The 13,578-nt window shown below is 37.4% G+C and overlaps 1 protein-coding gene across 8 annotated transcripts in view; it reads left to right on the forward strand.

Moving 5' to 3' along the window:
* The window catches only part of atp2b4 (ATPase plasma membrane Ca2+ transporting 4), a 104,598-nt gene that overhangs the window by 63,739 nt on the left and 27,281 nt on the right, over positions 1-13,578 (forward strand). For 6 of the 8 annotated variants that reach the window (XM_046874725.1, XM_046874724.1, XM_046874730.1 and 3 more), the window contains 7 exons: positions 1,327-1,584; positions 4,464-4,589; positions 5,685-5,810; positions 7,355-7,390; positions 9,675-9,836; positions 10,406-10,620; positions 13,170-13,412. In XM_046874725.1, the coding sequence (XP_046730681.1) occupies positions 1,327-1,584; positions 4,464-4,589; positions 5,685-5,810; positions 7,355-7,390; positions 9,675-9,836; positions 10,406-10,620; positions 13,170-13,412 (1,166 nt within the window). The remainder of the gene's footprint in view (positions 1-1,326; positions 1,585-4,463; positions 4,590-5,684; positions 5,811-7,354; positions 7,391-9,674; positions 9,837-10,405; positions 10,621-13,169; positions 13,413-13,578) is intronic. The other 2 variants (XM_046874727.1, XM_046874729.1) reach the window with 1 other exon arrangement.

The following is a 13,578-nucleotide window of genomic DNA, read 5'->3' on the forward strand; positions in this document are numbered from 1 at the left end:
TTAGGCATTTTTCTGACTTTCCGCAGCAAAGTCTTCCGATAAGAGCATTGGGAGCATTTTCGAGATAGTAAAATGAAAATGTCATCTCTAATCACAAAAATGAAAAATAAAAAATTCATGGACCAAAGTGACATTTATCCTTAATATTTGAACAGTCTAGATTTAAGAGACGCACATATGAATATGAACAATCTTCGTGTTCTTTAGACTTCTTCAGAGCAGCTTGTTGAAAAATATCTCTGCTGAAAAAAGACACCACAGAAATTGTTTATAATTCAAATGCCATTACTAGTCATCAGATATTAACTGTTAAAACCAGTACCAAATTGTTTCCATTACCAAGTGTGTGTGTGTACATCATTAAAACATCATGAGGCCAAAGTAGCTATTGTAGAACCTTACTGGAATCTGAATGCTTAATGATGTTCTAATTGATGTCCAGTAGATCCCAACATGCACCCTATATGTTGGTAAAGATGTTCTGTTGGCCCAACATGCCCCTAATAGAATGCAACACGTTTCCATCAGAGACTCACAGGGGAATTACAGTTTCTGTTAAAACCAATGTAATCCTTAATATAACCATTAAATCTATTACAAATTTTTCGAGGGCTTCAGATGTTTTATCTGTATATTTTTAGCTTAACACAATGTTCAATCATAGCTTACTGGTATTAGATATCTACGTTAGATCCTTTTGGTTTCTTTCCTCTTCAGAAGGTTTAATGGAGCCACTGCAGGCTTCTGACTTGCTCCATATGGTTCACAATGTGAGCATGACCTTAAAATTATGTTGAGAAAATGAGGTCAGTGACGTTTAATACAAAGTGGTAAATAATTCATGTGGTCAGTGAGGTTTTTTCCCCCCATCAGAGAATATGCATAACCTATGTGTGTGCGTGTGTGCGTGTGTGTGTGTGTGTGTGTGTGTGTGTGTGTGTGTGTGTGTGTGTGTGTTTCCAGTGTGTGGCCAGTAATGTTTTCCTGGTGGTCTGGAAATTGGAAATGTTATACGTGCTTTCAGGGCTTTTTGCTGTAGCTTTCCAGGATGATTTTTTATAGATGTTGCCTAATTTCTAGCAAAATAGAGCTTTTCTTTATTTGAAGCCCTTCAAAAAATATGCATGGAATTGTGGTTAAACAATGTTGTTTGTTTGTTTGTTTTTTCAAATACAGCTTTGCTAATTAATTAGAGACCAAATAATTGCCAGTTTCAGTAAGTACACGTATGTTAGCGAGTGTAATTTGTGTCTATAAGCACATGTTGGCATTTCCAATCTCCTCTGAGTATAACATATTTTTCGTTTGTTTTTCTTTTCCTTGCAGCTTGTGGCCAGGCCGCCGGTGGCGTGGAGGATGAAGGTGAGGCACAGGCAGGTTGGATCGAGGGCGCTGCCATCTTGTTCTCTGTGATCATCGTGGTGCTGGTGACTGCGTTTAACGACTGGAGCAAAGAGAAGCAGTTTCGCGGGCTGCAGAGTCGCATCGAGCAAGAGCAAAAGTTCACGGTCATCCGCAACAGTCAAGTGATCCAGATCCCTGTGGCTGAGATCGTGGTGGGAGATATCGCACAGATAAAATACGGTATGAAGATTCCACGGAGCGCACTTGATTATTTGAGGCGTAAAAGGATGCATGGAGTTAAAACGATCAAGGACAGAGTGTTGTGATGCGAGACATAGCAGATAAAATGCAGACATTTCATGTTACCATCTTGAGGTTCAATATTTTCCAATAACACCATGTATTTCTCGTTAGTAGGACTTTTATTTAAATGCACTGCAAATTAGCGAGAAACCAGAAGGAGCAGCATCGTTAGGCAGACTCTTTAGTGGCTATTAATGTACTGCCTGTTCCAAAGCACTGACATGGAGACTTGCATAAGAGTTAAATAAATGTCTTGGAGAGAAAGCTTCACCAACCAATTAGAGATTAATTACTGACTGGACATATTTTCAAGCATGATAACTAATATATAATGGCCAGCACAAATCTAACAGAAACTTACAGTCTCAGTCAATGAGTTTGTCCTTTACCACTTTAACCAATGCTGATTCTGTGTCCTAATGCTTTATTGCTTGCTTGCATATTTCTTTAAAGAAAACACGAAACAGAAACGGAGCTCTGCGAACGCATTAATCATTTTCGCTCTTTCAGTAGCCTGTATTTTCTCTCTCTGTAAAAGTTAATCAGACTTTTATTCAAACACGCATGAAAACAGAAAGCACAGCATTGGAATGAGGACTCTCCAGTGGCTGATGATGTACTGTTTGTGAAAAAGCACTGACACTGAGACTTGCATAACTGTTTAATCAATATCTTGTTAAGAAAGCATATCAATTAGAAGTTTCTCTAACTATTGGAAAAATTTAAGAATTCCTTGATAACTGTATTTTTACATTTAAGCCCATATTCATGGTCATTTCATAATGGTAAGTAAAATGAAAGTAAGAATGGTGGGAGGAAAAGTGGTGAGGTAGCGGTTTTGGGAGGCTGCGTGTGTATGTGAGCTGAGTGTGTAAACGCGCTGAAGCTCTGAGGTACGGTGGGAGGACATTGCGCTGTGCTTAAATATAAGATAGCAGCGAGTACACGCTGTAACTCGTGAAAAGATAGGCGGCTGGGGTGGACGTGTGGTGGCTGTGTGTACAGTGTGCTTCATTCCTAATCATACTTTCAGGTGTACTATTATGCCTTCGTCCAAAACATTTTATAAATGAAATGCAGAATACATTTCAGGCCAGACAGAAGGTCAGACGAGGAAGTCCTGGGACTTGGGATCGCATCCTTCTGGCCATTAAGCTACCACTGCGTTATAATAGGTTGAATAACAGCTGCGAAAGTCGTGTCAGGAAGTAGCATTTACTCTAGAGCCATATGGCATCTCAAAATCATAGTTAGTCCCCGTTTTATGCATCTCTTATTCTTTATTTTAGTTTCTTTGAATATTCGAAACAAGCTTTAGGCTGCATAGTGGCATTATAACAGATTGTATATGCCTGGAGGTCTGAGGATCTTGTTTCAGCTCTATCGTGGTTATGACTCATGCTAGCAGGCATAAGTGAGTCACAAGAGAGCCACAGGAGAGCGCCGTCTCCATGGTGGCCGAATGCACGCAGCCTTGCTCTCAATGCATCTCTGTCAATCTAATATCCTCTTAATAATCTCATTTTCTTTCCTCCTTTATAGCTTATGGTTCCTGAAATTCTTTAGAGGTTTCTCTTTAGCCATTTCACATATTTATGATTTTTTTGATCAATTTAGCATAGTTCATCCTCAAATTAACATTTAAACAAGTAACATATAGTGAAAGTATGATTTCTGATTAATGAAATATATATAAGTATAACTTTATGCAAAATACATTATATTGTATGTGTTTGCTTGAAATATGTGTGTGTGTGTATGTGTATGTATATGTATGTATGTATGTATGTATGTATGTATATATATATATATATATATATATATATATATATATATATATATATATATATATATATATATATAATCTCTAATTGACATGGGTATGGACAAATATGGATGCTTTATGCAAATGTATGTTAATTATTAGTGAAACCATATTCAACATAGTCAAGTCAAGTTTATTTTTATAGCGCTTTTCACAACAGACATTGTCTCAACATATAGCATGAAGACAAAATATTCTTGTAATGGTTTAAAGGTAATTATGGTGTTTTTAAATTACGTAAATCATCAGGACACAAACCAAAATTTTGCTATGTTTCACTTGGTGCATGTGTACATTAGGGGATTTTGATGCTTGATTTGAGACTTGGCATCAATAAGACAAATGTTTAGTGATTAAAACTAAGTTATAATTTTTTGCAATCATGCAAGTTGTTATTAATGCGGTAATTTTCACAGTATATATGATATATATATATATAATATTTACCTTTTACCTAGTTTGTTGCATATAAACGAATAAATCCAGTTTTTAAAAACTAGTATATATTTATATATAATACTAGTTTTTGAGAACTGTGGATTTATTTGTTTATAAGCAACAAACTAGGTAAAAGGTAAATACACAAAAAAATTGGACAGTTAGTGACTGAGGAAAAAGTTCTGTCGACAAATGAGATTATTGGCTCAAACAGTAGAACTTATGTAAGACGGAACATGAGAAAGGATGTTAACTGACTGCCACACACCCACGGTCAAACATGGAGGTGGAAGCTTAATGGTTTGGGATTGTTTTGGCGCAATGAAGGTTGGAGACTTAATCCATGTGAAAGGAATACTGAGCCAACATGGCTTTCAAACCTATATGAAAGCGTAAATCAGAAATCTGTATTTCTGCAGCAAACATGAGTATTTTAAAATTTGATTATTTATTATTTTTATTTGTAAAGCAAGAAAATGTAGCCGTTGCAAGTCAAAATTGAGTGGTAACAGAACAAAGAGAACTCAAGGTTCATCCTTCACTGTGTCCTCAGGTGACCTCCTTCCTGCTGATGGGATTCTGATCCAAGGAAATGACCTGAAGATCGATGAGAGCTCCCTGACCGGAGAGTCAGATCAAGTAAAGAAGTCTCTTGAGAAAGACCCAATGCTATTGTCTGGTGAGTGCCTGTTTCTGGTACATCACAGTATCTGCTTTAAACTTTATATTTTCAAATACCATTTCTTTTTACATAACATCATCTACAGTGTCATTGCAAATTCTAAATAACGGAATTGTGGGAAATATGTAGATATGTATTTTTAATAAATTTGGCAAATAAGTTTTACGTTTGACTCCGTTAATGAAACAATCTTCAATTCTTAATTAATTAATCATGAATCTATGGAAATGACTTAAAATCATGAAGACAAAATTTACTGAGATAAAAGTCCTCAGAACGAGGAAGAATTGTTGCTAATCTGCGTTTTAATGAAACATATTTCGAGCTAGCAGTTTTGGAGAAAAGCATTTTACAACTTGTTCATTGCTGTATTTAAGGATTTAAAGACTGACCAGGACTTTCTTCTAAATTTTCCAATGGCTGGCAGCAATATGTCTGTTAAAGTTTAGGCAGAGTTTAGGCAAAAGTATTTGAGAGTATTCTTGGATATAAAAATAGAATAAGGAGGGGCCTAAAACGAAAATTTTGGGGGCATCATATTGCAGAATCTCTCTTTGTCAAGTAATAAGCATTTAATGGCAGCAGAGGTTTAACAGAAACGCATGCAATGAGTGTCATTTACCACTTTCACCAGTGGTAATTCTGTATCATAATGTATTATGTGCTAGTTATGTGAAATAATAAAAAAAAGTTTATTATAAAATAAATAAAAATAAAGTCTATACAGTTGAATACATTGAAAGACGTATTGGAACATTTAAAGACATACCCAATTCTGAATATTAACAGTGTATATTCATGTTTGAATATAATCAGAAGAGGTTGATTCTTCTCAGAGTGTCTTTCTCATTTCGTCTCAGGGGTTTTTTTTCTTCATATTTATAATTTACATCCAGACTACTGTAATTTTTAATGGAATTGCTATACAATGTTTGTTTGACACATGGTTATAAATTGTATCTAACCACTAAAACTGACCATATTTTTTGTTTGTTTAGTTGTGTTTTTTTTCACCCCTTTTTACAGTCTACTATTTTTAAGATTGATGTTCTAAGCAAGGAATTGACAACACTTAACATTGACCTGCTTCAGGAACTCATGTAATGGAGGGATCCGGGAGGATGGTGGTCACTGCCATTGGCATGAACTCCCAGACAGGAATAATTCTCACTCTTCTTGGAGCCGGCAGTGAGGAGGAGGAGAAGAAGGCCAAGAAAGGTAAGTCAGCATGTAGTCCGTCATTTTTTTGTATCTGTAAAACCCCGGCCAAATCACCTTAACTTTCCCTTCAAATACCCATGGGCAATAGCCTTCTCATCTTAAACTCTGAGGTAAGAGGCATTTACAATATTTTATTGTTTACTTTTTTGCCCATCCGAAAACTCATTGTACTAACCTACTGCTAGGGATCAAGCATCACAAGAGATGCTTGGCAAAAAGATCAAGACGGAGAATGTATCAGTGAAGATCAGTAACTCCCCAGTTTGGTTTAATTCACATTATACTAATCCCTTATCCTGAATTTTTGTTTAGTTTTGTTTTAGTTTTTTTGTTTTTGTTTATTTTTGATTTAACTTAACTGGCTTTCTTGGTCAGATCCACATTCCTCATCTTTGCCGGGCCGAACGTGTCATTTCTAAGGCAAGGTGTTCAGGAACCCTGTTGCTCCAGAATGTACAGAATGCACTTGTCAGTTGTGGAAGAAATGAAGAACAGGTGTAGAAATGCAGTCAGGATTCGATCTCACCTAAATTTCAAAGCCTTGCTCAGCTTCCCCTAACAGTCAGCACACATTGAACATCTCTTCACTCCATGCCCTCTGGGTTTGAATTCCAATTGGTGTATTTTTATTTTTTTTCTTACTGTGAAGTATAGCTTCATATTGTCTTAATTAAAATCTTAAGCCAGTATTTTTTTTTTTATATTTAGTTTGATTTTTATTTTTAGTTTAAGTTAGAATCACACTAAGACATATGCAGAGGTGCCAACAATACAGTATGAGCTTCAGCTGTAACCTCCTGCTATGCTGATATGGCAGGCACCTGAAAATTAGTTCCTTTTTTTTCCAAAGCAGTCAGAAGACAGAAGATTCTCAGAAAGGGAAAAGATTCAGTGCATAAAAACCAAGTATTTATCGCTTACTTTTATATGGTGCTGTTTTGTCCACCAACATATGCAAGGTGTTTTGGGGTAAATAAAATAAATAAAAATAATCTTCCTCTTGGTTTTCCACTCTGACAGCTAGGAGTTTTTTTGGTAGCAATGTTGGCACCGTTGCATACAGAAAAAAAAAATCCACTATTTGAATTTCTCAAGCCAAATATTAAAATGAAATATTGCTCAGCTCCAGGCTTTTTTATTGTTATCCTATTCAGTATTAGCAATTACACACTTCCACTGTGATAGTAATGGCCTGATTATTGTCTAATGCATCCAGAGCAAGACATCATTTGTAGTTAAATTTACAGTCCAGTAAATGAACAAATGCAATAACTTTTATACATTCTGAAAAATCAGCTCTGCAATTCCAAGAAAGAATGCCTATGACTAGAATAAAGAAAAGAAAACCAAAACAAAACTCTTGACTGTTGTTTCTTGAGATGACACATTTTAGCCCGCACTCTCACATGCTGTGAAGTTGCATTGATTTATTTCGATCCTGTTTTGGAATCCTTGTTTCTTTTTTTGATTTGTGTCTGGTTCATTTACTTTAATCCATGTTATATATCAGTCCTCCGCCCTCTCTCTCTCGTTCTGAACAGGTAAAAAACAAGGAGCCCCTGAAAATCGCAACAAAGGTAACCCCCCCTTCCCCCCACTTCCCCTCCCATTCAGCGACAAGTCTTGGAGTCTCGTGTCAATCTCACTCACTCACCTCACTCTATAGAGCTTTTTGTCTCTTTCTCTCCTTCTCTCTTTTTCTCACTCTCTCTTTCTCTCTCTTTTCACGCTGTTGCTTCGACTCACTTCACTGCTGAGTCTATGGGAGCTTATTCCCGCCTCGCTTTACCTGTAAAAGAGTGCAACTCTCATCCGCTGCATCAGAGCCGAGTCTTATTCTGCGCTTTAACCAGCAAATCCATCGTCCAATGTTTAATATGGACATATGGAATGTGATCCAGGGCAGACTTTTCCATTCAAGGCCCATTTTCTGGCGAAAGATTTGTGAAAGCGGCCGTGTCATTGCAAAATGACGAATTAGAGACAAAGCTTTTGTTTTTAAGGTGATAACAGTAAAGCATTTCCAGTATTATATATGGTTTAGATTATTTAAATTTAACCCATCTTATATATACACACCCTCTCTGAACATACAAGAAGAAAGGAATTACGGCATCAACCAACAAATTTGCAACAAATGTACTGCAGGATGGAGTTTCTGTGTGAATGTGTGCACCTTTGCTCTTAGCCCAGGCGTGTGCAGCGATTGTCAAAGATTATTCATCGTTAAAGTGTGTATCAAGCCCTGCATAGGCTCCGCCCTCTCCAAGAGCATCGGCTTCAGACAGACGCGCACTCATTTTTTAAAAATTGATTTCTTTCTTTCTTTTTTATAATTATTTATTCGTTGCTAAGAATGTATTTATTGCACATCTTGAATTAAAGCTCTGGGTTTCGGCTGAGTGGGAGTTGCACCTTTTGCCAAATTGGTGGGCTGTAAATCTGTTTTTTTTTTTTTTTTTTTTTCATCTATTTCTTGTTGTTTTTTGTTGGGGGTTTTTTTTTGTGTGTGTGTCTCACTGTTGCCTCCTTCCAGGGTGTGCTCAGGAACCCATGCTGTCTCGTACACTGTATCCCACATTCTCTGTGTGATTATTCTCTTTCTCTCGTTCTCCCCTTTTTTCTCTGCATCAGTTTAAAAAAAAGAATAAAGGCCGTAATAATCTCCAGATTTTCAGCTTTTTTCTTCCTCTTGGTCGTCGTTTTGTGCTTAATGTGTATATATGGTTGTCTTTTTTTTGTTTGTTTGTTTGTTTTTTCCACCCTGATTGATTATTTGTTTATTTATTTATTTTTAATTAAGTCTGAGTTTTGTTGAAGTCTGTAACACGCATCCCCCCTCCCTCATCATGCGTGCTGTCAGTCTGTCAGTCGTCAGCCTTTAGGGTGCCTTGTATTACTTTTCAAGTGCCTTGATTTACTCAAGGCCTCATTAATTTTCATACACTAGCATCTCTTGCATTGGAAATGACGCTCCAGGATCATTTTACACAGGGGCCCTGGGATATCCAGACCTGAACGCCAGAGCTAGGCAGGAAATTGGGGGGCGGGATCAATGTTTGACCATAGCAAAAAGCTTGAATCGGATCTTGGATCCCATTACGCTTCTATTTTAGTCAGACATCCCGTAATGCAATAGGTCTGTCTGCACAATAATTGCATTATGAGCGCCGAACTCCGGGATCCAGCAATAAGTGTTCTTGTAAAAGGGGTTTTACCCTGATCGTATCTGTCTTTTCGTTCAGTGCCTGGTCCCCAATATCAGTCTCTAAAAATGAATAATACGGTTAGGTTAAATGAGGCAGCACTGAGTCACCTAATAGCGTAAGGGTCGATGAATTGTGGAAAGTCATTCCACGGAGAATAAATAACATGGTGAAAACACAATCTCCTGAACAGACTTAGAATTCAGTGTAATGTGTTCATTTATAAGTAAACTCACTAGCTATTTGGGTTTCATAGTGTGTATAAATGTTAGTCAAAATATTGTGTATGCATTTTAAGTATACATGTAATGCTGTGTTTGGTCTTAATGACCATATTATTGATCAACTAGTGTTTTTTAACATTAGTAAGAATGTTTAGTATTGTGCCTTGAATTTGTCTTTGCCCTTTTTTTAATAATCCATTCATGCTCAGAAGTAATCTGCTTTAATAACGGCGTGTTCCAAGCCAAATCTGAGTCATTCCATTAATATCCACTTAAAAGAAGACATTTGTTTCTTGCTCTCTTTGACTTCCAGCAATCACTGAACTGCTTATTCTTTCCCCTCTGTCCTTCATCCCTTCTTCTTTTTTTTTTTTGTTTTGTTTGTTTTTTGTTTTGCATGCTCTTCCTTCATTCCCATTTTTCTCCTCTAGCCAAGACCCAGGACGGCATCGCCCTGGAGATCCAACCTCTGAAGAGTGAGGAGGGAGCCGAGTGCGAGGAGAAAGAAGTGAAGAAGGTTAACGTCACCAAGAAGGAAAAGTCGGTCCTGCAGGGCAAGCTGACCAGATTGGCTGTGCAGATCGGAAAAGCAGGTACGGTGATTAAAACCGAACCGATCTGTAATCAATCTAATGCAGCTACATTATTCCAACATGCTAATGTTGGATTTTTTTTTATGCTGAGGTCAATTAGCAGCATGGATGGAAGTGAACGTTCATCAGAGTAGAATTACATTTAACGTAATAATCACTTCGAAACATGACACGAGTTGGCCAAAAGTAAGCCTCTTTTGCTGTTCTGTGCTACACAGAATATTTATATTAATTAGCTCCTGAGAGGTTCTACACGAACCGACCGTTTGTTTGCATGATCACGAACACAAATTCAGCAAATGAGTTAATTTGTCATTCTGTCTTCTGGTTCAGTGAATTTATTTAAATTGCTGTGTAAAGAAAGTGTCAACGAGTGTAAAAACAGACCCCTTGCCTCTGGGCCAAGCTCCACACAATTCTCACTTTTTACAGCATGTCTTAATCGAATCAGATTCAGATGGTATGCAGCTGTTAATATTGAGGCTAAGAAGCAAGTCAGTGAGCACAGCTTCCTGCTCATAGTTTTCCTTTAGGGCTACGCTGTCGTTGAACTGCTTTTTCCTCAACAGGTCTCATCATGTCTGCCGTGACGGTCATCATCCTCATCTTATACTTTGTGATCGACACGTTCGGAGTGCAAGGGCGCGAGTGGAAGGCCGAATGCACACCCATCTATATTCAATACTTTGTCAAGTTCTTCATCATTGGTGTGACTGTGCTGGTGGTCGCTGTTCCAGAAGGGCTTCCTCTCGCCGTTACCATTTCACTCGCCTACTCCGTCAAGGTGAGTCATATAAAAGTGACACATAGATGTTATTGTGGTTTTTACAGAGGTTTTTTTTTTTTTTAACCATAATGAATTTTGGGGACCACTAACAGTTAAAAAAAAACGAAAATGGGCAAGCACCCCTCTACCTCACAGCACTTCACACTATACTGCACCATCTTGCTTGAAAGGCATTTTTAAAAACAATTCTCAGTTCTGGCACATAGGTGATGGAGGGAACTCGGTGTACAGCTGAGTCACTAGTAGTCTTCAAATGATGTCTGAAGACCTGCCTCTTCCAGCAGAACTTAAATAAGCATGTTCCCTGGTAAAGTCTAAAAACCTTGTTTTTTCTAACTATATTCTGTCCCAACATGCACTACATAGACAAAGCTATTGGGATACCTGACCTCTCCAGCTATATTTCATTCTTCTCCACAACTGTTAGCACAAAGTTGGAGGCACACATTGGTAAAAGATGTCTTTGGTAGGACAGCATTAATTGAACACTGAGCCACAAACCTGTTCCTACATGACAATGCTCTGATCAGAATCCCAGCCCCATGATGAGTGGCCTCCTATAGACCTCTGATCTCAACCCTGTTGAACACCTTTTTGATGAAATTGAACTGACTTTACCCCAGACCTCCTTATCCTACAACAGTACCTGATTTTACTTACACCCTTGTGTTAGAGAAAAATCTCTATAATCTAGTGGAACATCTTCCTAGAAGAGTGGAGATTACTGTGACAGCAAATGGAGACTAATTTGTGGAATGGGATGTTTAAAAAGCACATAGAAATCTAATGGTAAAGTAAAACCTTAGTCCATATTGTTTGTATATTATAAAAACTATTATATAAATTCTCAGTCTAATTGGATTTTTATAGATAAAATATTGTGATTAAAGCAAATTATCACTAAGCATATCAGCTTGATAAGCGGGGCCTTCAGTAAGCTAAACTATGGAATGGAATCTGGGTAGTAAAGTGATTAGGAGTAAAATGTCTGAGTTTGGCTTAATGCATGATTATCAGACATTTCCTGCATATTAAATAGTATCATGTAACTTTCTATTTGACTTTAAGGTTTCTACAGAAAACCCTTATTTCCGCAGTCTAAGGACCCGAGCAGCTCCTTACAATCTCCTTCAAGTCATTGTAGTGTAATTACCCCAGCTTTGACCTTCCACGTGGCATTTGCAGGAACACTAAAGAAATGGGGCTATATTGTCAAATTGTTCAACAAGTATAGCAGACTTTTAAAATGTTTTCAATTCAACGATGAATAGTCATGTTGCGTTTACATTGTTGATTTAATAAGCAGAATTTAAATCCATAAAACAAATGTGCAGGCATAAATTTGGGCTTTTACGTTCTATTATTTCTGATTTCTTGAGATTTAGTCGTGTGCTTTCCTCTTAGAATAAACGACGGACAAAAATCCCAGTGGTACCTTGAAATATCTGGAAATATGGCAGTTTCTCATTGATTTTGGTATAAGTCAAAATGCCTTTTTCCCTCTATTTCCGAGTTATTGTATCATACATGGTGTTGCATTTGAAGTGGGCTCTTGTTTCCCACAGTACAAGAAGTAATTGTTCCACTCTGCCCGTACAGTGGTTTTAGCATGTACTCTAATAATAAAAAGATTTGCCCTGTCAAAGCAACTGCCCATGAAACTGTTGAAAATGAGCAAAGAAACTGTAAACCTCTGCTGTGATTCATGGTTAAGGCTGAGCGGAAACCCTGCAACTGTTGTGAGTCAGGTGGCCAGTCATTCTCCGGGTTTTGTAAATAATTCATCATCTGCAATAAGCACATGAAATCTCAGACACAGGAAAAGGGAAGCGTTTGCTGCTCATCAAAACCTAAACACAGTTTTATATATTTTCATTTTTTATATAAAATCTTGAAGGATAAAATAAGATTAAGCTGAATAATATATAGTGCATTCAGAAAGTATTAAAATTTAATATTGCTGCCTTTTTTTCCACATTACGTTCCACTCCATACCTTTTATGATGACTTTATAAAGCAGTGGAACTGTGATAACATTGGAATTGTATTAAAAAATAAATAAATTAATAGAAAGCAATGAACTATAATGCAAGTATTCAGACCCTTTGCTATCACTGTTGAAATCTTGCTCATGTGCATCATCTTTTCTCTGCATCATCTTTGGCATGTACATGTAGATTGAGATCCACCAGTGGCAAGTTCAGTCTGGATTGGATTGTATTGGTAAAAAAAGCTGAACCAAGTCATGAGATCCAAAGAAATGTCTACCGAGCTCAGAGACAGTAATTTGCTGATGCACAGGTTTGGGGAAGGCTACAAAAATATTTACTGCTGTTGCAAAAGGTTTTTAAAAGCACAATATCCTTCATCATTTTGAAATGGAAGAAGTTCGGATTGCCTGAAGGCATTGCGCCATTAACGGCCGAGATCTTAACCATATGAAGCATGTTTCTTGACTAACTTCCTAACAAATCTCGTAACCCGGACTCGAACCTGCTGCCAAGAGCAATCGCTCTGCTTTAACTGGGTCACGCTCTGTTTTTTAGAAAATGATGAAAGACAACAACCTGGTGAGGCACCTGGATGCCTGCGAGACCATGGGCAATGCCACAGCCATCTGTTCTGACAAGACCGGTACGCTCACCATGAACCGCATGACGGTGGTTCAGGCCTACATAGGTGACCAGCACTACAAGAAGGTTCCGAAGCCTGACGCAATCAAACCTGAGATTCTGGAACTCTTGGTTAACAGCATCTCCATCAACTCGGCATACACCACCAAGATCCTGGTGAGAGAGCGCTATGTTTTTGTTGTTGTAGGTTTCTTTTAATCTAGAAATCAGTCTGGATCAATATACTGTAATCTAAAGAGCAGACTTGTTACTGAAGCATATATATATATATATATATATATATATATATATATATATATATATATATATATATATATATATA

The sequence above is a fragment of the Silurus meridionalis genome, chromosome 19 (genome assembly GCF_014805685.1).
Source record: "Silurus meridionalis isolate SWU-2019-XX chromosome 19, ASM1480568v1, whole genome shotgun sequence".
In the NCBI taxonomy this organism is placed as follows: Eukaryota; Metazoa; Chordata; class Actinopteri; order Siluriformes; family Siluridae; genus Silurus; species Silurus meridionalis.